Source organism: Columba livia, chromosome 2 (assembly GCF_036013475.1).
Source record: "Columba livia isolate bColLiv1 breed racing homer chromosome 2, bColLiv1.pat.W.v2, whole genome shotgun sequence".
Taxonomy (NCBI): Eukaryota; Metazoa; Chordata; class Aves; order Columbiformes; family Columbidae; genus Columba; species Columba livia.
Window position 1 is genome coordinate 24669626 of NC_088603.1, and position 21575 is coordinate 24691200.

General features: G+C 38.2%; 1 protein-coding gene across 3 annotated transcripts in view; it reads left to right on the forward strand.

Annotated features, from left to right (window-relative positions):
- CDK14 (cyclin dependent kinase 14) overlaps positions 1-21575 on the forward strand; it is a 319525-nt gene that overhangs the window by 63556 nt on the left and 234394 nt on the right. The window contains exons 1-2 of one of the 3 annotated variants that reach the window (XM_021290955.2): positions 1826-1983; positions 18841-19086. In XM_021290955.2, the coding sequence (XP_021146630.1) occupies positions 18856-19086 (231 nt within the window). In that variant the 5' untranslated portion in view covers positions 1826-1983; positions 18841-18855. Of the gene's footprint in view, positions 1-1825; positions 1984-2085; positions 2244-18840; positions 19087-21575 lie in introns of those variants that run through there. The other 2 variants (XM_021290954.2, XM_013367818.3) reach the window with 2 other exon arrangements.

A 21575-nucleotide genomic window follows, 5' to 3' on the forward strand; every position in this document is an offset into this window, starting at 1 on the left:
TAAGGAAGGATTTGGCTTTTTTGAGTCAGGTCCCGTTACTTTGTAGGCTGTTTGCCTTGTTCTCCGTCTCTGTGCCTTGGCTCAACACCTTGCTTGCTTCTGGAATGCAGTTCCCTGTTTCTCTGGCTGCCTTTTGTGTTCTGTTACCCCATGGCTGTCCACCACTTCCCTTTAACGTGATGCCTGTCTTTGTGGCACATATTCACTTTGTAGGTTCTTACCAGTTGTTTTTTTTTTTTTTTTTTTCCGGAGGATCCTTCTGTCCTGTTCTCCCTCATCCTCGGGCAGATTTGAAGTTGACAGAATAGGGGCAGGAAATGTAAATGTTTTGAATGCATTTTCTCATCATTTCAACTGGAAGCTTTTTTTTCATACTTTCTTTGGGCCATGATGCTTGAGATACCTGAGAAGAAAATCTGGGCCTATGGAGCAGAAGTCATATTTTTGGGAGAAGTGAAGCCTTCTATCTGCTTGGAAACCAAGCTAAGAAACTGAGTAGTCTTCTGGAATATCCTTCTGTGAATAAGGTTGGGAAGTAGATGAAGGTAAAAAATAACAAGTGTTACTTAATTTTGGGAGCATCTCATGGAATTTGCTCATGCCATTCAAGTCTTATTGCCACTGCAGCCACTGATACTAGATTCAGCTGTGAGCCTTAGGTCAAGAAGTATTTAAGCATGTGTTTAAGACTTGGTGGCTGTGGTGCGACTTGAGCAAATGTGTGGAGTTCAAGCACATCCTGCTTTCTTCAAAGTGGGACTCTACAGGGGAGCCTGTTTCTGTTGGTCTTGTGACATGGGTCACTGGGGCTGCCCAGGGTGTGAGCCAGGGCTGTGTTTCACCTGCTAGTCCCATTGCACCTCAGTGTTAAGTAAAAAAGAAAAATATTTCTGCATATTTCAGGATGTCATCTCAGCTGAGCTGCCCAGTGCTCCCCCAGCCCCAGGAGAGTTCTGGGGAGCCAGGAGCCATCTGAAGCACAGGCCAGCAGGGGCTGCTGTAGGAGTAGGAGATGGAGATGATTTGCTGCCTCCCTCTTGGAGAAGCCCTCCTGGAGGGTCTGCTCCTGCTGCCCTCTCTTCCCTCATACTACACCCAAACTCGCTTGGGCTGAGCAGTGGCTTCCCAGCACAGAGTAGGTGTCTGTCGCTTACTCACAGCTTTGCACATTTAGTATGTTCATAAATTAAATACTATGTTTCATCCTTACAATGCTAGAATTAACTTCAGAGGTCATATTTTGGCTCAATAAATTTTAAAATGCTTTTTTGTGTTTATTGTTGCTGTGAAAGTGGACAGTGGCATTCATAATGCTATTTCCAGATGCCCTTAGATTATGGCTTTAATATCATTTGTCACTCAAGAACTTACTGATTTCCTTCAGTTCTGGGATGTAATTGAGTTGGGGATGATTACTTGCATCCTTTTGATTGAATGTTGAGTTTTTTCCTTTAATTCCTATGAAATAGTCATTAACTGTTTTGGCCACAGTTCTGTACTGTGTTGAGGCAATGTTACATTGTAAATCAATACATTTTCCAAAAGATTGCTGTAAATTGCCTAGATAGCATATGCATGGTTACTTTGGCTGCAATGCTGCTGCAGAGCCTAGATAGTCTGCCTTTCTGGGAACTCCACAGGCAAGTCCATCATATATTAAAAAAAAAAAAAATCTTTTTAGAAAGAGCATGGTATTGCTGGTGAAATTCAGACAGAGAAATATTGTACCCTTGGTGCTCATCTGTACCTTTTATATTTTGCTCCACTGGGATTACCCTGTCTTGAGGGATTTCTTTGTTTTCTGCTTTAGATTTCCCCCTTTCTTAGCTGTAGTACAGCCGTACCATTTCAGCTTGCTAGTGCAGAAAGATGTTGTGAATTCAGTTGCTGAATGAGCCCGGCCTGACTGCAAACACTAACATTGCTAGAGAGATGCCAAAGAGTTGCAGGTGAATCTAACCTGATCTGGACAACAGCAAAACGGTAAGATGGGGCTTGTTTAAATCTCTGGGATTAATTACGTGCTAGAGTTTCCTGTTTCAACCCAAAACCCAGTTATCACATGCTTCCAACTTGAGCAGGATTCATTCTGTGCATGTCAGGGTGGGTTTTCTCGCGAATGCTTAAAATCCAGGCAGAGGGAGGCGGTGGGAAGCTGGGGACGCCACATGAGACCTCTCGGCAGCCACCCTGGTGAGACTCCCCGGCAGCACTGCCTGCGGCTTGTAAATACCAGGGAAAAGGTAGGGGAAGGCTTAAAAGCGATGCTTTTCTCGGTACAGCTTGGTATTTCTCTCTCCGGCAGCCTTACTTATTATTGTATTAAGAGAATAGTATGGGCAATTTTTTCCGATGTATGCTTGGCTGAACGCCCTCTGGGACGAGTGAGTGAAGGACGTGATCAGCCACTTTTTCATCTTGCTAACAAGTCTGTGCATCTTGCAAGATCTGAATAAATGTCTTTATATGTTACAGATTTGCTTCTTGGTGGAAGATAAAATTAAAATGATCCTTTATAAATACATGCTCTATCATGGACATCAGAATATCTTTTTGCCTTGTTAACCTCTGGGATTATTTTATTTCTCTTGCATGCTATCTTTATTTAATAAAATAAAAAATGAGGTAGTCATTTTAAGGAATCATTCTTGAATGCTTATGTAGAATTGTGTTGGCAGTGGTTTGGATCTTAGTGGAATATTTCAGTGTATGAAAGCTTAGGGCAGCGGTGTGTTCACGGAAAGAGGAGGAAAAAAGCAGCAGTTATGATTAGTACAGTACAGAAAGATTAAAATGTGAGCATTGTATGGAATAATTTGAATTATTTTTGATGACTTAACTGACAGCTAGTGTGCTTCAGTTGTAGATCAAGCATATATTAATCTCAACAGAAATCCGGTGTAACTGAACAAAAAAAAATATTTCACCATATGCTCTAGCATTTAAAGGAAACCAACTGTGGTAGCTATGGTAGAGTGCTGAAGTATGTTTTTTGCTATTACTAGTTAAGGGCAAAACCAGAGGGTTTTGCTTCTAGAGGAGCATGTTTATACTTTAGGCAGTATGTGAATTATACTGCAAGAAGAGATCAGTTGTATATCAATGTGGGATCAAATAACTAGTTTGACAGCAAATCATGCTTGCTTTTTCTGTACTTGCCAATTAAGGGTTTTTTCTTCTTAGTCACTGACTATGATTAAGGGGGGAAGGTTCAGTCCTATCTCAATTATTTTCTGAAGATTTCATTATTATATTGCTGGAGTTCCTTATTTTAAAAAATTGTTTTCTAAATGCGTGACACTGTATGTACTGCAATGCAAGTGCTGTGAAGTGGGCTGTTTCACACTTTATAGGAACTTAATTTCCATAGTTGTATCTCAGAAAGTAAAGAAGCTTTATTTTTTTTTTTTTAATCAAGAATAACCTTGAATGTTTCTATTACAATCATTATTTCTCCTGCAAACATTTAATGGAAGTTTTCCTTTGCTTATATTGTTACAACTATGAATAAATTGCAAACCTTCAGTGCATTTGCCATTGTTTAATGCGTAGAAGTAATCCAATAATTTGTGTTTGTTCTCATGTTGTACAAGAAATGAAAGTCCATAAACTCTTAGATTAATGGGATTTTTTTTAAGTAAATTTTAAATTACAGTATTTCTAAGTGATATTTTTTCATCTACATGTACATATATGTGAAAGTTGTTGCTTCATCCAGCTTTCTTCCTCCAAGTATTTTTTTTTCTCCCCAAATGCAAAGCCATCAGCTCTGTTCGCTGTGTTACTACTATGTCTGGGGTTCTCACATTTTAGTTTTCTGAGCTTAAGAAATCAATATTGTCTTGTACATTTTTTTTATTGGTAAATAATATTCCCTATGGTAACATTTGGTTAAACACAGATTTGAAATTAACTATGGGGGAAAAAAATATATATAAAGTGGAAATGTGGCCAAAAGTTAAGAATGCATATGGGGAATGTAAGAAATACATAGCATAATAGGTGGTTAGTGCTGGATGCTCTGTAAAGATGAGAGTCTTCTCTGTCTGGATCAGTTTTGTAGTGAGGCTGACGCCTGTCACAGCGGGAGATAAGAGCTTACCTGAGGAGTGAATGTTTGCTATAGTCTCCTTGGTGTCTCTGACTTCAAAAAGTTGGAGTTGAGCAGGCTGAAAATCATCAGTGTCACATCCTGGTGCAAGGAGATTAGCCGGCCTTTGAAGTCCTATAGCAAAAAGGGTCACCTAACTGTGTCTTTTTAAGTTATTTTGCAGAATAAATCTTAAACAAAACCAAACAAAACAATCCCTAACACCAAACATACACACAGAGTTTTTAACATTTTTCCCCTCACACTGTAAGCCTGGGTGGGCTATTTAAAAAGCGGAGCTCCGAGCAGGTACTCTGCCTTAGGCAGGTGGTTCTTGTTTCTCCCAGATACCCCCAGGCAAGAAGATGGATAGTACCAGCGAAAGTGCCTGAGATCAGGCCTCACTCAGCACCAGTGTGCCCAGTCCATGCCAAGGGGTGGCTGGCTGGGCACTGGGAGAGTGGGTCATGCAGCTGTCTTGGGCTCCAGCTGCCTGAGGTAAGAGATGATGTCCCTTAAGGGAAATCCCGTCATCGTGCTGGCTGCCACCAAGCTTTCACCTCACACCAGTTTGGACATGTTGTCCTGGCCTGACCTGCGTGGTCTGTAGGAACTTGCTGGGGTGAGAGTTGTGGAAATGCTTGGCCTGGGTCAGTTGAGGCTTCAGGCTGTCAGCTTTGGTGACTTCTCTGTCTATGTAGGAGTAGATGTGCCCCTGGAAGCTCACAGGAGCTGCCAAGCAGATCCAGACAACTTTGTTGGAGTTATTTCCCTTTCAAGTCCTGGCAAAATATTCAGGTGTCAGGTGGTGCTATATGTGGTTTGTAAATTGAATTTTGTAATACTAGTGTTAAAATTTTCCTAAATGTTTCAGTTACTGATACAAGGATTACTACAGTTTACAAACCATGCTGGAATGAAGGAGAGTATCCTGGCAAATATTAATTGAAACAACAGAGAGATCATGAAATACTGGTACTCCAAAGCCTGCTTCTGAACTAAAGAAAAATGTGGTTGCTGTTCTTAAATCAGAAAGAACAGGTAAAATATTGTTTTCTGAGTTTGCGTTCCCTTAGGTAGGTCCAGATTGGCTTCCAACATCTCTGGTTAGGTTTGTGTTTTGATACCCTGGCAGCAAGGTACATGAATGGAAAGTTGATTAGTTAAGGAGCAGACTCTTAAGAACTTTATTTTTTTAAGTCCTACTATTATAATGCTAACATCAGGACAGTTTATCGAAGCAGCAGCTCCATGAGTCATGAAGTGCTTCTTCTATGTACATGATGTCTTCTGGATTTTGGTATAGTTTGGTAAATACCTTCCTGTGACTACTTTTTGCCTTTGAGATAAGTTTTTTGTATATTGTCAGAATTATTATTATATGCATCTCTTTCATGTGTGGCATATTTTTCACTGATATTTTCTATTCCACTCCCTACTGCAAGCATAGATACAGTTCTGGATTTAGCATAGTGCTAAATGTTGAATTCAGGGGGGTGATTTTGTGTTATAAGATTATTGAATCAACAACATAAACAGATCATTTTGCCCCTGTAAAAGTAACTTTCAGGCTCTTCCCTCTACTGCTGGTGAACTGAAGTAGTATTGTGATCTTGCTCTTTTGTTTATCATATTCCTGGGTGGATGGTCTTTCTCTAAAGTTACGGTCTCAGTTCTGGACTGGCTCAAAGATGATGCAGAAGCTGGAAGTTTTATCTATTAATTGTCTTACTCTATGATGGTACGCTAGTAAAAAATGGTGTGAAAAGTGTGGACGGGGATTTTTGTTTTGTTTTACAAAAATTTTTAGAATTTATTATTAGAATTTGTGTAGGTTAATGCTACAGTAGAACTTGCTATCTCATCCTGCAGACTAGGAGATCTATTGCAGCTTCTGATTGTAAAAGATTTATGATAAACTTCAGCTAGACATTATATAAATGTAATCTCAGCAAACATCACATCAGCAAGCTTTTGACCCATTATTTATGACTCTATCCTGGAAATTTTCTAAGATTCGTGTTAGTTGTATTTTAGTTTTGCCATGCAGGATGTTTATAATTTAATATTAAATTGTATACAAGTTACCTGAACCAATGTTGCCGTGTAAGCAGTGAGAGAATAAAAACACTAGACAAAAGCATAAATACCTGTTATGATATGGTGAAAGCTCAGCTTCATTTAGTTAATTTCTGATGCTTTTCAGTCTATAGGCTTAGAACATTTGAATACATCCTCTCATAGTTTATGAAATGTTTGTGTAAGTGCAAAGAAAATGTATTTAAACCTGCAGAGAATATGTCTAAATTATGCTTGCCCAGACTTCCCTGTAAGGAATGGATTTTTAAATGAACAAATGGATTTTGTTGATAAATATTGGCTATACAAATGTTATTTTAATGTCGTGCAGAGGAGTTCTTGAAACATTCTAGAGCTTAACGATGGGAGTGGTTGGTTTTGCTGTTGCCTGGGAAAGCAGTCAAGCCACCACCAATAACTTTCAAATTAGTGAGAAATTCCCCATATTTGGCAAAGTAGTCCAGATGCATAAAATTATATAATTATGAAATGTGATTATACTGTTGGGAGGCAGCCGTGAAGGAAAAGCCACGCAAAATACTTGCAGTCAGTTTCAATTTTGTGAAATGTTTTCGTGAGAAGCTTAATGTGCTCTAAGACTGGAGAACTTCTCACTGATGTTCTGACTTTAATGATAGGTGTGATTTTTAGCCCATTTGATTCCTGGGATTTGTTGTTCATTGAAGGTTATTCAAGATGAACTCACAGCTTTGGAGGTGCAGATTGCCACCAACTACAGAAAGCTCGGCTGTTTTGTGCTGTTATAACTTTTTCTTTGGATTTGTTCTGAGCACAATCATAACTCCACTGCAGCACCTGTTTATGCTTGAATACATCAAAGCAGCAGCAGTAGTTTTCACTTCTCCGTTGAAATGCCTAGTTGTTTTTTTTTTTTTTTTTTTTTTAAATTGAGTATTATCTTTATGTTGTTCAAATAATTCTTCTTATAAAATTACAGTTGTCCTCCTTATGATGAGCTCTTCTATCAATTTGAAACCTCGCGGTTTTAAGTTTTATACCTCTTTGCAAAAAAAGATATATTGGAGTGTCTTCATATTCTGAGTAACTTCAGATGCTATAATCTTCATTACAACCCCCTGACAAAATTCTGAATTGTGGGACATGATATGTCTGCAGGGGTTCTGCTATTTTTTTCCAGCATGACACATTATGTACTGAGAGGCAAGTTCCATGGTGCTTTAATCCACCTTTTTGCTTTGAAAGTTATTGTGCTACTGCAACTCTGACAAACCTGCAGTAGCTTCTGGAAAATATGGAAAATTTCTTTAAGACTTTTCATTTGTAGAATTCTGTAGGCAGGTCATTTATCTGAGGAGAAAAAAAAAAGAAAAAGAACAAGTTAAAAGAAGAAATCAGGTGTAAATGAGATTGAAACACAAATGAAGACTCTCTTCATTTAATTGTTTGTGAAGCTGGACTTGTCATCCTCACTCGAACTCTCAAATTTCATGAAAGAAAACAATGGCAGAAAGGCGCGTGGCTGTTATTAAGATTTCTGGGAAACCAAGTTGTAATATAGGTTATTCAAATCTCTGAAGAGTACTTGCACAAGAGAATAATTACAAAGTTGAAGCTCCTTTTCTGTCTATACCTTTATACTGTGCTGATTTGATAGAAGATACCTTGTCAAATTCAGTGGTTTGGAAGATAATACGTAAGAGAGCAGACCTAGAAAGGCTCAGAGAGCTTGTCTTTCCTTGTGGCATTGGTCTGCCTTGGAAGCTGCATTTCTCAAACTGTAGGGCTGTTGACCTCAGAGATGAAGCATCTAAGAGCAGAAGAGATTTCTTTCTTGGTAGTTGAAGGAAACCTCAAAATGCATTAGCAGAATAAAATAAAGAACTCTCGTTACCTAGTTTTTATTCTAGCTTTTGCTAAAGGTAGTAAAAAAGGAGCCTTGGAAGAGAAGGAAGGAAGAAAGAACAAATGCAGAAAAAAGGGAAGGGAATTAAGTTGTTGTTGTTATTATTATTATTTAAATGAAGGAATTGGCCTGAAAGAACGAAGAAGTGCCAACCTAGTTTACCATTCTAGGCTTGAATTATTTCTTGGGAAGTCCTTTTTAATAGTCTGCTGAAGAGAATGTGAGACACCCATTGATTTGTAAAGGATGGTACAGCATGCTGCTTCAGTGCAATGAAGGTTGTTGTCATACCTGAAAGAAAATGGATGTAAGACTTTTCCACCTGAAAATGCATGTTTTGCAAAGACAATTGTATAGCCCATCCTGTTATGTTTTTCTTTTTATAAGAAAAGTGCTTTTCAGCATATATATGAAGATCAGTTTTGAGTTGTTAAACTGTCTTTGTCTGACTTTTCAGCCTGAAAAACAATCTCTGGTTCATTATAATTATAAATTAAGTTTTTATCTCATCATATCTCATTACTTTCATCTGACTTCTGGCTCACCAAATAGAATTTAGCTGACTTCTTAGTTGGGTAGTTGGGCTTTAGTCTTATATAATCAGTTGCATGACCGATCTGACCAATAGCAGTATTTCCGTTGTAGTCCCTGCTTGTAGAAGAACAACTCTAGTTTTTATTTTGCAACAGAAGTACTTGATGGTGCCTGTGAAAGAATCAAGAGACTTGCCAGGATAGGCAAAGGAGCCTAAAGAAATGAGGGAGAACCTATTTTCAAGTCATGGAGTTGTTTACCATTTATTTTCTCAAAAAACCTTACCAACATCGCCTCAGAATTTAGCAAGAAGAGGCATTTTGCTGTCAAGTCTCTCAAGATTTCTCACACTTGAACGTGGCAGTGGGAAGACTTACTGCACTTATGGATATACTTTAGATAACTTCATGATTGAGGGGAGTGTTGGAGGATAGAATAAAATTATAAACCTGTAAACTCAGAAAGACTTAATATTTAATGTTCATACAGAACTACTAATAATGTGCTTATGGAAAGAAAACTGTATGAACTTGCACTAGTGCATGCAGCCATCTGTTGGAGCAGGAGGCTGATATGGGAAAGGGATTGAAAATATTTTTTTAATCTTTATTTTTAAATGCTGTTCATATGGTTACAGAGGAGGATAGACAACAGATACAAATGGGTAGCTAAGTAAGAGTATAGAAACCACCTGTCACAATTTCATGGGAGGGTGTTTATGCACAGACACTTTCTCCACCACTTTGCTGGTTACCAAGGAGTTGCTGGCTGGCGCCTGGTGCTGGAAGCGATCTCTCCCACATCAACACCTCTGCTGGTCTGCTCCTCTGCCCTCCTGTTTGGTTCAGTGAAGGAATGACCCACCTGCTTTGGGATGCAGTAACTCTTGAACCAGGTTAATGGAAGCAGTAGCCTGGTTTGAACTGCAGGAATAGCTTGAATGGCCTATTACATGCCACTTACTTTGAGGGAAACCTGAGCATTGTGCAAGTAAAAGGAAGAATTTATTTGCCAGGCTTTATAGCTAACACAGTTATTGTATTTTGGGGCATAAGTACAGAAATAGAGCAAAACACCCCTTTAGATCAGCTCCGTTGAGTTTCTGTCTCTTTTGATGTACGTTACAGGCTGTCAGGACTTCTGCACGACCTTTAGCTGAGACCCTGTCCTTAGGTGACTCCTCCTGATGACTGTTATCACAGAACAGGGTTTTACTTTGAGGACATATGTGGGCTTTTATAGACCTAAAATCTAATCTGGGTTCTCTTCAAAATCAGACTTTTTTTTCCTGCAAGAAGAGGAACATCTACCTTAATGAACTGAAAACTCACTTTTCTGAAGTTAGGTGTGCTATGAACAGAAAAAAAAATAGAAATGCTCAGCTCCACCTTCCCATGTCCAAGGGATATACAATCATGTGCAGTAATTCCTAACTCCAGGATTGTGGTTGATTCAGTAATTATTCTAATACTTATGTGTTCATTTAGCAGAATAAATATGTGACATATTTGCAGGTCTGGCACAGTTGGAGTGGTGGTGAGAGGAAAGAGTTGTGTGAGCACTGCCCATAATAACTTCCAGTATAAAACTTTATTTTTCCTTGAGTGAGGTGTTTGAACTTTTCAGATTTATATGATCCTGGGATTCTTACTCCAGGTCTCATCAGTTGGCCTTTGTGTGAGAGTGACTTGTTTCTCACTTGACAATTCAGCAGACATTTAATCTGCTCATTGAATTCAGTGTTTCAGACAAACACAGAGAATTAATGTCAGAGCTTCCAGTTCAAAAATTCCTCCATCTGGCACTTCAGTGACCTTTTTATATTTGCCTTCTTCCATATGACATAGACAGTTGGTTTAACATCAGCTTCAACTTCAGAAATAAAACAGCCATTTTTGGAGAGTGCCTTTGAGATGGGCTGTGGGAGATGTATGATAAGTTTGTGGTGGGTACAGCAAATAGCACACCCTGTTCCCAGGTACCATTTTCAGTCTCTGAGCTCTGTTTTCAGTTGCATTTGTTAGTTCATAGCTAGCCTTTCTGGCAATCTCTGTGCTAAAATAAAGCTGAACAAATAATACCCATGAATACGAATTGTAGTTCTGGGGCACAGTTGAGCATGTTACCCCTGGAGGTTACTAGGGAGAACTGACAGGCCATCAGGACAGAAAAATAACAGCCTATTTTACAATAATCTTTTTCCTCACATCTTCCGTCCTTCCTTGTGTGACTGTTACTCTATTTCTTGTCCTTTGCTTTTCTCCTATACTTTTCTATCTTACTTAAGCTCTTCTGCGGATCTTTTAGCTGTGCCCATCAAATGTTCAAACCGAAGAGGTGGTGCTGGTGATTACAGGGAAGGGTGAGTGTTGAAGGGCGTCTTTCACATTTGGGCCTGATTGCACTGGTAGTTCTGGTATGAACTCGCTGGTGATGTCATGCAGCATTACATGCTCTACTTCCCCTTTCAAAATTCTATTCGCTCCCTTATCTCATCACTCGTTCTTCCTTGATCTTTTCCTGCATTGTAGCTTTCTCACCAACTGAACTCTCTTCTTGACCTGTTTGTGTTTCTGCTTGTTGACACAGCAATATTTGCTGACCCTGTCTTCTCAGGAGAGTGCTACCAGCCGGGCTAAGAAGAAGTGGACAAGGCCTGTGGTTATAAAAAGAAAGAGCTGTCTCACTGCTTTGTTCTCCAAAAAGAATCATTCTCCAGGCAGTCACATTTTTATTTTGAACAAAGCTGCTTGTAATACTCCAGAACATTCCCAAACTGTGTTTTATAAGTAGCAAATGTCAAATTCCAGTGCTGCCAGAATCTGCAGATGACTTGTGTAGTTCTCAATTGCCATGGTACCAAGGCACGATAGAAAATAACATGCTTATGAAAGATAATGAAAACTCATATCCAGATAGGATTTTTTTCAGTGAAAATGAATGCTGGCCTTATGCTTTCAGCAATTCAGCTGTTGGGTTTGTAGTCACTTGGCTATTTATGATTTTTTCTTTGTACATCTGTCAGCCAAATGCAAGTGCTAAGTCCTATTCTCTGTAATAACGAGCTTGCTGTGCTACCTTCCAGAGGGCTTTGGCTCTACAAATTATAATCTATATCCTCATAACATTTCACTTTAAAAAACCCAAGTGCTTTACAAAATTACTTATTGCTCCCAGTTTCTGCTAGTGATAGGGGCAAGATCATTATTACGAACAGAAAGATGGAATTGTGGAGAGGTTAAGTGGTTTACTTGCCTCAGGTCACTCAATAATTTATTTATTTTTGCTTGGTGGGTGCTAGGTCTTGGGTTCCCTGTGTCAGATCCTTTCATACTGCTTCTCTTGGAATGGTACAACTGGGGGAAATTCAGAGATTTTGTTCTAATATTTCAACAAGAATACTGGATGCTTGTTATGGTATTTACCCAACCAACCACTTTTTCCCATGATGAACACCATGGCAATGACCAAGAGCGAATAGTAGATGGATGGCAATTTTTTAATATTTTATGTAAGCTCATAGGTACTGCGTGACCAAAATAAACATTTGTAGGATGTTAAGTGTAGGAATTAAAGAATAGATATAATGCATCTCCCTAAAAGATGTGATGAGCTTCAGAGTAGTATGTTTGTACACTATATAAACATCTTTAGTTGTTTTTCTTCTTTGTGGTAGGATGTCTGGTCTGTCGTGCCAAAGTTGATTCTTATTTGTTATTGAAGATATCTTTATACATATGAGTAAATTCCACTGATATGGGACAGCCTGTCTTTCACTAAGCACCCTAACAGATGATTAATTCAAGGGACAATCATGACTGGTTTTAAAATTCATGAACTGTAAGGACTAGAAATTACTTACATGTTTTAACTGATCGCTCTCACTCTTTAAATGCTATATTACTTTAAACAGTAAGTGAATTAATCCAGCAACCTTTAAGTCTAAGAATCATGTTTGTTTGGAACCACTTAATTTTGCTGACAGTGATGAAGTGAAAAAAAATCTTGCATTGAAACTGTATCACAATAACTACAATAACTAAATCTGATAAACCTTTTTTTTTTTTTTTTTTACATTAATCCCAAATGCAGATTAAGGAGTTTTGCTTGAAGTCATATAAGGTAATTCAAAGAGACATCTTTGTTTAGAAATGGGTCCATTGGTGTTTATACTGATTTTTCTTTATTTAATGGGGCTTGTTATGGAAATTATGCATGAAGCAAAACCACACTTGTGATTTTTGTCTTTCACCTTCAGCATTAGTCTTTATGGGAGAAATTTGGCTGTTTGCAGACATTATGTCTTGAGCTGTGATAAGTACTGTGAAGTTAGGATGGGGGCAGAAGGAAACTGTAGCCCAGTGATCCTTACTGATAGAATGATCACTACGGTTGTTTATCCTAGAGAAGCTTCGGGATCATCTCACACTGACTGTGAGACCAAGTGGGAAAGAGGGGAAAAAAGACAGTCAAAGCTGTTTTGTTGTCTGTCGGTCTTCTGATTCTGATCAGCAACTAAGAAGGTTGCAAACTATGCTATGCTTTTGTGTGGTTCTAAGATGAGGATTTTTGAAGTGCCCTTTCTTTAATGTTCCAGATATGTGGTAGTCACTTTTTTATTTTATAATAAAGAAAACCACAGAGCAACACTAAAATAACTTTTAATACCCAATTATACTAACATTTGTGGGGCTAATTTTTATTTTGCTTTACATTTCTACAATCTGTGACAGCACAAGGAATATTGGAATTGACATGAATATTCTGATTTTCTAGGTAAAGCGTCCCTTTGCTATTTCTTTCAAAAGTAGAGAAGAACCCTTCAGTCAACTGCAGTGACTATGCTGTAGGTTTTAAGTGGCAAAATTACTTCTGTCTCATCATCTTTCTTTTAGTCTTACCTTTTTAGTTGAGACTGAGTAAATAGTTGTGGACAAATTTAAAAAGTGGGTTTATTTCAGTCATCAGGGTGTGAAGAATGTGCGAGATACCAGTGGTTGCCCTGGTGACTAGTTGGTGTATTAGCCTAGCTGTTTAGCAGCAGAACATGGAACAACTTGGAGAAACACAACTGTGTATTTAACATTAATGATGCTTGTGTAAGAAATGTAATGGGCAGGATTTTCATAGACATGTGCTTCTCTTGGATCACCCCTGGGCTCACAGACATCTTTTCTTGAAGGCTGGGGTCAGGAACTCTCAACTACTAATACAGTTACCTCGATGGGTAGGAACAGTCATTGCTATTTTCAGATTAAATCCTTGCCCACAAAGACACAAAGTCCCTGGACAATTTCCAAATGCTACTTTGGAAGTGCTTTTCCAAACAGTAACTTTAAATACAAAAAATTAGTTTCTGTAGGACCTCTCTGTTCTCTGTGGAGAAGGACAAGATTCTTTCCAAAGGCACGTTGGGTGTTGGAGCCTAGTTTAGGTTTTCCAGGACTTTCATCTCATAATCAAAGCAGACACTTGGGGGATGAATGTCCTACATGTGAAGTTCTCTGGTGTGAATACCGTACATACCATTACCATTGCATTGTTTTACCTTTTTTCCATGTAGGAAATACATAAATATATATTAATTTATCTTCTACCCCTTGTTCGTGCCCCTCTGTTGCCATTTTTGCTAACATCTGTTTTTCAGCCTGCTTTTCCAGGGTACCACTGTTGAGATTCCTGCCAGGCAGGACTGTAAGTGGCACAAAGCACCTGTACCCTCAAGTTTCCATATCTGGGGCCACCAAATGTGCCCAAAGTCAGAGGTGGTGAATCGGTTATTCAGTTCCTTGAGCCTTTACTATCTGATATAAGGTTTGAAAGGATGGTGATATCTGCTTGAACAATCCTTACATGAGACAGCTTTTTGGCATATTACCTGTTCTTCTTGTAATGATCTGTAGTTGTTAAATGTGTTGATTGGCCTATTTTTAAATCCTGTTTCCTGTAAAGAAGAGAGAGAGCATAAATGAAGATCCAGTTCCTCTGCTGCCCATAATTGTGAGATTTTCTGGCAGAAATACCTCTTCTGAAAGTGATAACTGTGATTTCATTGCATCACTTTTAAAAGCCAAATAGCTTCTGAAATACTTAATACTTCTGAAAGTTACGCTTTGAATGTTGTTTGTGAAGTATTAATACCAAATCATGGCAGTAACTCCAGAATGGCAAAGAATCACTTAAAAGTGTTGACAAACGTTAGTGTTTACTTGTATGATGACTTTTGTTAAAGAAACAGTAATTAAAACTGCTTAAGGGCTTATGCTGTTTGATAGACAGAAGTTTCTTTAAATGTATATTGCATTCATACTGAAAAATTCTAGCCTCTTCTGTCTCTTGATTGCATTTTATGAAACATATTTGTCATCTTGTATCTGACAAACCACGATGTCACCTGTATTGTCTCTATATACGTTTGAGATAAGTTCTTGTAATAGTTAAGATGCCATTGATCACATCTTCATGTAGCATTGGTTTTAGGCTGTGGTGGCATTTACAGCATCTCAATGAGTGTCTGGGCTCCACTGTTTTAAGTACAGCATTGCATAGGTTAATAGAGCAAGGGCCAGGCTCTTACTCTTGGGTGGTTGTTTTTTTTTTTTGGTAACTGTAGCTAATGCAGATATTCAACAAAATCATGCAGTTTTGAGGCTGCACTGGCAAGAGATAATTTCCACTACTTTCTGGATTATCATCTTCATTAGAGTACACAAGGGTAGTTTTGTGTGTAGGGTTAGTAAAAGAATAGTCCACACTCTGAAGAACCTGTGTGTTATGCAGATAAACAGATGAAATGGGGTAAAAAGAAAGGTCCTGTCTTAGAGATAGCAAAATGGATGCAGAGGAAAATTCTGATTAGTGCAGAGAATCACACGGGCTCGTCTAAAAGAGGCTGAAGATGAACCTGTGTCCTTTGTAACGAATACGATGCTTTAGCTGGAAAAGGGTCCTTACTGTCTTAGGGAAAAAGAAAGCTGTAAGTGAGAGGCTAGGTTAGGCTTCTCTTGACTACCAGCAAGGAATTGGCAGGTGGTAGACAGTGGTTTACTGGTCTAAGAGCTTCTGGTGCTAAGTATTTGTATATATCATTTGAGACACTGAAATTTATAAGAATCACTTGTTATACAGTACAAGAGAAAAATGATACTTCAAAGGCTGAATTAGTGTAATAGAAAAATTCAAACCTATACTGTTCCCAAAATGTGATCTGGTCATGCTGGTGAGATCTGAGATAATTTGTATGTGCAGGAAAATCTCCAAAATATGTTATGCATCAGTCTTGCTCAGTACACTGTTGCTTTTTTACATGATGAGTCACTATAAAGTCCTGCCATTAGCTGGCGCACAGGAGTGGCAGGTCAGGGCACCCACGGCCCGAGGCAAAGCAAGGCTATGGGTAGCTGAGCTCTTGCTGGTGGAGGGTAACCTGAAATTACCTGAAATTAGCTGTGTAATTTTGAAGTTACAACCAGCGGTCATGACTGACATTTTAGACCTGCTCCTTTCAGAGTTCACTGAGCAGAGTTTGAGTGTCAAGTTGGACTTGGCCAATCAATGGCAGAAAAACAACCGCTTAAATATCATTTCTCTTCAGAGTTTTATAGGCAGGGTAGAAGAATTGGAAATGCTTAACCTTCAACAACAGCATAAACTCAGCTCTGTTGGCTTCACAGTGCACTGTGGTCAGCAGTTGCTTGGAGAGAATGTTTTATTACTGTGAGGGAACTATCAATGGAGGTGAGAGGGAAGTGATGAATGACAGCTCATGCCAGCACGGGCAGAAGCGCTGTGGTTGCAGAGTGGCCAGAGGAGTGTGGGGAGTCCCCTTGCTTTTGTGCTTCTCTGCACTCTTCAGTCTTTTCCACTGGTGCCAATGGTGTTCAGCCTGTGCCGCCAGCGCGGCGTTTGACTTCTGAGCAGGGGACTGTTTGATATACGGCTTGGTTTTAGTCTGAAGCTGGCTATTAGAAGATGATTGTGGGGATTTTACCCTACTCCAGATTTGGTCAAGTTATCTGAAGATGAAGTAGTCTCCCTTCAATATCTCATTCTGAACTAGTACTGCTTCCAGTAGAGATGATCAATAGGAACAGATGTCTTCCCCCCACCCCCACCCCCCCCTTTTTTTTTAATTTAATGCTTTCTCAGCCCACATTAGAGCTGGGCATGGAGATTTTTCCTGTGGAAAAAGAAACTAGAAGCAGCACTCATGGAAGCATTATCTATAGTATGTTTGTAGCTGTGGATTCCGAACATTTTAAGCTGTCACAGGTAGCTTTGGTAATTTGAAAGCAAAGCAAATACAGCTTTTGAACTTTTTGTCCCTATCTCCTGCCCTTGTTTTCTAGATCATAGGATTTCATAGGCTGAGAAACACTGATTTATTTGCAACCATGTTGAATGAAAGCACTGCTATTTTAATAGTAATTTCAGTTTACATTATATTAAAACATCTTTGTTGGGAGCAAGAACACGGATCTGGAGAGGACAGTGGGAAGTATGTGGGTGCATGTCTGTGCATGTAAGTTGTTTAAGGGAAAAGAAGCCAATTAGTTCTACAAGAAGGCTAATTAAATATTCTTTGTGCAGCAGCTCTTTATCTTTTCTCTCTGAAGTAATATATCTTTTCTCTCTGAAGTAATAGACCAAATTACATAATTGCCTTAATTTTGGCCTGAGAGGGAATTATCATTTGTTATGAAGGGGGGCTATTCCTTTTCTCAGTTAAACCTTGGTTAAGTTTTAGTCTTGAGAGCCACTTTAATGAGAAGAAATGTGAACCTTTGTAAAGCCTGGTTTGTAATGCTAGTAGTGTCCTTCATTAGAATTGACCTGGTGTGTGATCGTTTGCCCAGATGGCACTGTGCAGGAAGTGTACTTTACATTTTTAATGTACAAAAGAAATCTTTGATCTACTGTTACAGTGGATCATCAAACCCACAAAATATCGAAAACACAAGGTATAGCCACCTGGTATTTCTATAAACAATTGAAATAACATGGCTTTCAAGGCAAAGAATTCCTCAAGGGTAATGGCAAAGAATAATTTCTTGGAAAAGTTTGTATTGGCGATACTTTGAGTTATGTGTAATGGTAAATATTTATTTTTTCATGTTAACTATTTTATGACAACAAGTTTTCAAAAATGGTTAGATTGTAAGTGCTTGAATGGAACATTAGACTTTAAAATTGTCTGTATGTGAACAGTACGGTTGACAGCAAATTAACACCATCTATCCTTAAATACTGGCAAATATATTTGAAAAAGTACATTGTAGATTCTTTTGATTTGCCTTATGATTTAAGCAGCCTCTTGGGTCTGCTTGCATCACACTTTGTAGCTTTTCCCTGTTGCTTGAAAGCTAAAATTATTTATTTTCTTCCCAAGTAAAAGTTGTCTCTTATGGGTAACAAGAGAAGCTGAGGCCTCAAATACAACCCCCCCACCAACTGTGTGATTTCAAAAAAGGTCTTATATGTTGAAGTGTATTAAATTTTAAATCATAAATGTACATGACTGGAGTATCTAAGCTTGCTGTTTTGCTCATTTAGTTCTTTTGAACTAGCAATAGCGTATTTTGGTAGCTTAAGCAGCAAACTGCAGTCTTCAGGGCTGGCAGAGTCATACTTCACAGTAACAAAGAACTGAACTTCTCCACTTTAGTGTGCCATTAAGCTGCAGTCTCACGTTTCACAGCCTGGGAATTGATTTACTGATTTGATTTCCTGAGACATATGGTGATAATAATAATAACAACACTGTATAAGCATTATTTAAAAATAAAATAATATATTGGTATTAGATCTTTGGCAGACCAGCATCGAAATGTACACACAGACTACCATCATTTATTTAAGCTAAGTCTCATCCAATTTTAAACAAATGGAAGTCAATACTGCTTGTGGATACCGGTGGCTAGATTGGAAAAAGTAGTGAAGTGATATTGTTGACAAGAATTCATCGTATAAGAAAACACAAATGTATGAATTTTATCTATGTTGCTTTTCTGTCTTTTTCAGGATCTTTTAGTACACTATACAAAGATAGGCTTTTTATTGTTATGACTGTGGTATGTTTCCCCTATGTAAAGTGCATCCCCATGTAAAATGCATGTGGTGTTTGCAATTTTAATGTAGAAATAGAAAATAAATGCTTATGAAGTCCACTGCCTTTTTTATGCTGGTTGATATATGGATCGACACAGACTTTAAGCCTGTTATAGTCAATGAATGCTGGTTTTTTTCCTTTCAGATATGTGTCACAAAGATGTCTACACGGAACTGCCAGGGGATGGATTCAGTGATCAAACCTCTGGATACAATTCCTGAAGATAAAAAAGTCCGGGTTCAGAGGACGCAGAGTAGTTTTGATCCATTTGAGAAACCAGCTAATCAAGTCAAGAGGGTTCATTCGGAGAACAACGCTTGCATTAACTTCAAAACTTCATCTGCAGGGAAGGAATCACCTAAAGTCAGGCGGCACTCCAGCCCCAGCTCTGTAAGTGCACAGTTCTGACACCTGCATGTGGTGGAATTAAAAACACCAGAGAAAGGTTTTCTTTCTTAAGAAGGAATTGGTTCCTTGGAAACAACCCAAATCCTTGTGGCTGCTATTTAAGATGCTTCCCATAAATATTTGTAGTGTTATATATGAAATAGAATATAAAAACAGAACTTGGAAAAAAAAAAAAGTATTTTAAAATTCCTCTCAGATACTATCTAGGGTGTCTTATGGGATTTCCAAGCATTTTCCCCTCCTGATCCTGATATGGCATTAGAGCTGCTATAATGTTTATGTTGCAAATTTTGCAGAGGATTGCTTATTTATGAAGAGGAATTATTTCCCGTGAAGTTTAGGAAACCACATGAATTGTCTTTTTGACTTTTAAATTTAGGTTTTAGAGAAACATATCAGATCTGACAAAGTTTGTTTATATTTAAAATTCTGTTTTTAAAATCAAGTAGTAAAACTGACATTTATTTCCATGTCAGAAACTGTGTGTGTGTGTGTAAAAGAGAGAAGGGAGAGAAACGACTGAGAAGGGCTTGACAATACATCATCATTGTTGTTTTATTCTCAAGTATTTTGAAAGAAACTAGATAAATAAAATGTCATACCTTTCATGAATAATGCCCAGAACAGATTTCCCACAAAGACTTTCAAAATTATCGAAAAACTATTTCTGTTATGCTTTGGCAAGAAAAATCCATAATAAATGTGACCTTTGAGTTGAAGACTATAGATCTAAGCAGAATGGATGTAACACTTTGAATCTTAGTTGGCATGAAATAATTTAAAAGGTTGATTGCCTTTTTTCTTTTCTTTCTTTTTTTTTTTTTTTTGTTTTGTTTTGCTTTATCTTCTGAACATCTTCTGACCTCCCTACAGAATTTTGACTCAATCCTGTCAAGCTTCTAAGAAAAAACGACAGAAATTCATTTTCTATAGATGAGCTTTGTTTAACCCATGTGAATTTAACAGATAAGATGTTGTGCCTCCAGGGGACTGTCCTTTTTAGAAAAGGTTACATTTTAAAGTGTAACCACCCATAGCAAAAACAAAATGCTTTCTCATCATTGCCTGGCATTATATAGCTGCTGCCAAAGATGTCTCCAGTGTGTTCCAGATGAGCCCGTAACAAGGAGTTCTTACCTTAAAACTTTTACAGTTGTTAAGGATGGATGGAGCAGTTTGCACCATGTTTATTTGTGTGTGATGCCTGGTTATCGTTTGGCACCATAACTGTCAATTTAAATTACCTTTTTTTTTTTTTTTTTAAGTTCTTCCATAAGTTTTTTGCTGTATTAACTCACTCCCTATCTTTGCTTTTTATCTTGTTCCTCCTAGAAACTATTACTGATTTCTGTTAATGCTTTATGTAATTCTTTTCTGTTAAAACCAAAGTTTTTTATTTGCTTTATTTCCTGAAATTTGAAACAGGCTTTTTTTTTGAAACTGTGTTATTGGCATCTTGTTCTTTTCCAGAGACCTGGTACTCTACTGGTCTGTGCAATCTCCTGTGATCCCAGTATTTTCTCATGTAGATTTAATGCTTCCTCTACCAGTATGCTGCTGGTTAGAGCCTGAGCTATTATTTATATGAACATATACTTTAGCTAATGTTTTCCTATGCTGACTCACACAGACTTGCTAGGGTTGTCTCGTGTTAAAGCAGATGCATAGGAATTTCCTGAAACACAATTCTGATTTCTTAACTTCCCGTAATTCTCCCTGATTTTTATAGGTCTGTTCATTCAACTCACTTCTTCCTTCTGCTTGAAGGCATTGTTAGTCAGTTTTTGACCCTTCCCCACAAAGAGTCCTCTGAAGAACATCTGGCAAGGAATAATTTATGATTATTACACATGTTCATGTCAATGAATAAGGAAGAGCAGAACTTGCCATCAAAAGCTGGTGTTAGCCCTCTGCTGATTGCAGGTCACTCATGGTCCTGCCTGGACCTAAGTTCAGATGCTCAGAGCCCAAATCCGTTGCCTCAGGCAGGAGGTGTTCTGGTGCACTGAGCATATGCCTGTGTGGTTAGTTGCAGGAATTTGTCATTCTCTGGTTTTGAATTACACTTGAATTGACAAAGAGTTTTGAGTTTCATTTTTTTCTAGTCCTGATGTTGTGTAGCAGATGCCTTTCCTGCTTCCTCTTCTGATTATTATTTTTCTTCCATGTCAGAGGACTGCTACATATTCTCCCTTATTGAGCTATAACTTGATTATCTGGAAACTCTTCTGCTATATACATGATACCAGTCTGAATGGGCATTTCAGTTTCTGTAAATGTTCTTGAGCATGCTATGCCCTCTGGGTTGTACTGGCTACAGTTGTGTAGTTATGTTTCAGTTTTGACTCTGCTTTCTATAACCTTTTTTTCAAAGCTACTCTAATAGATGTATGCTACCTTCAGTTTGTACTTTCTACACTTGATTACTAGAGGAACTGAATTAGAAATACGCTTCTGTTCAGTCTCTTCCC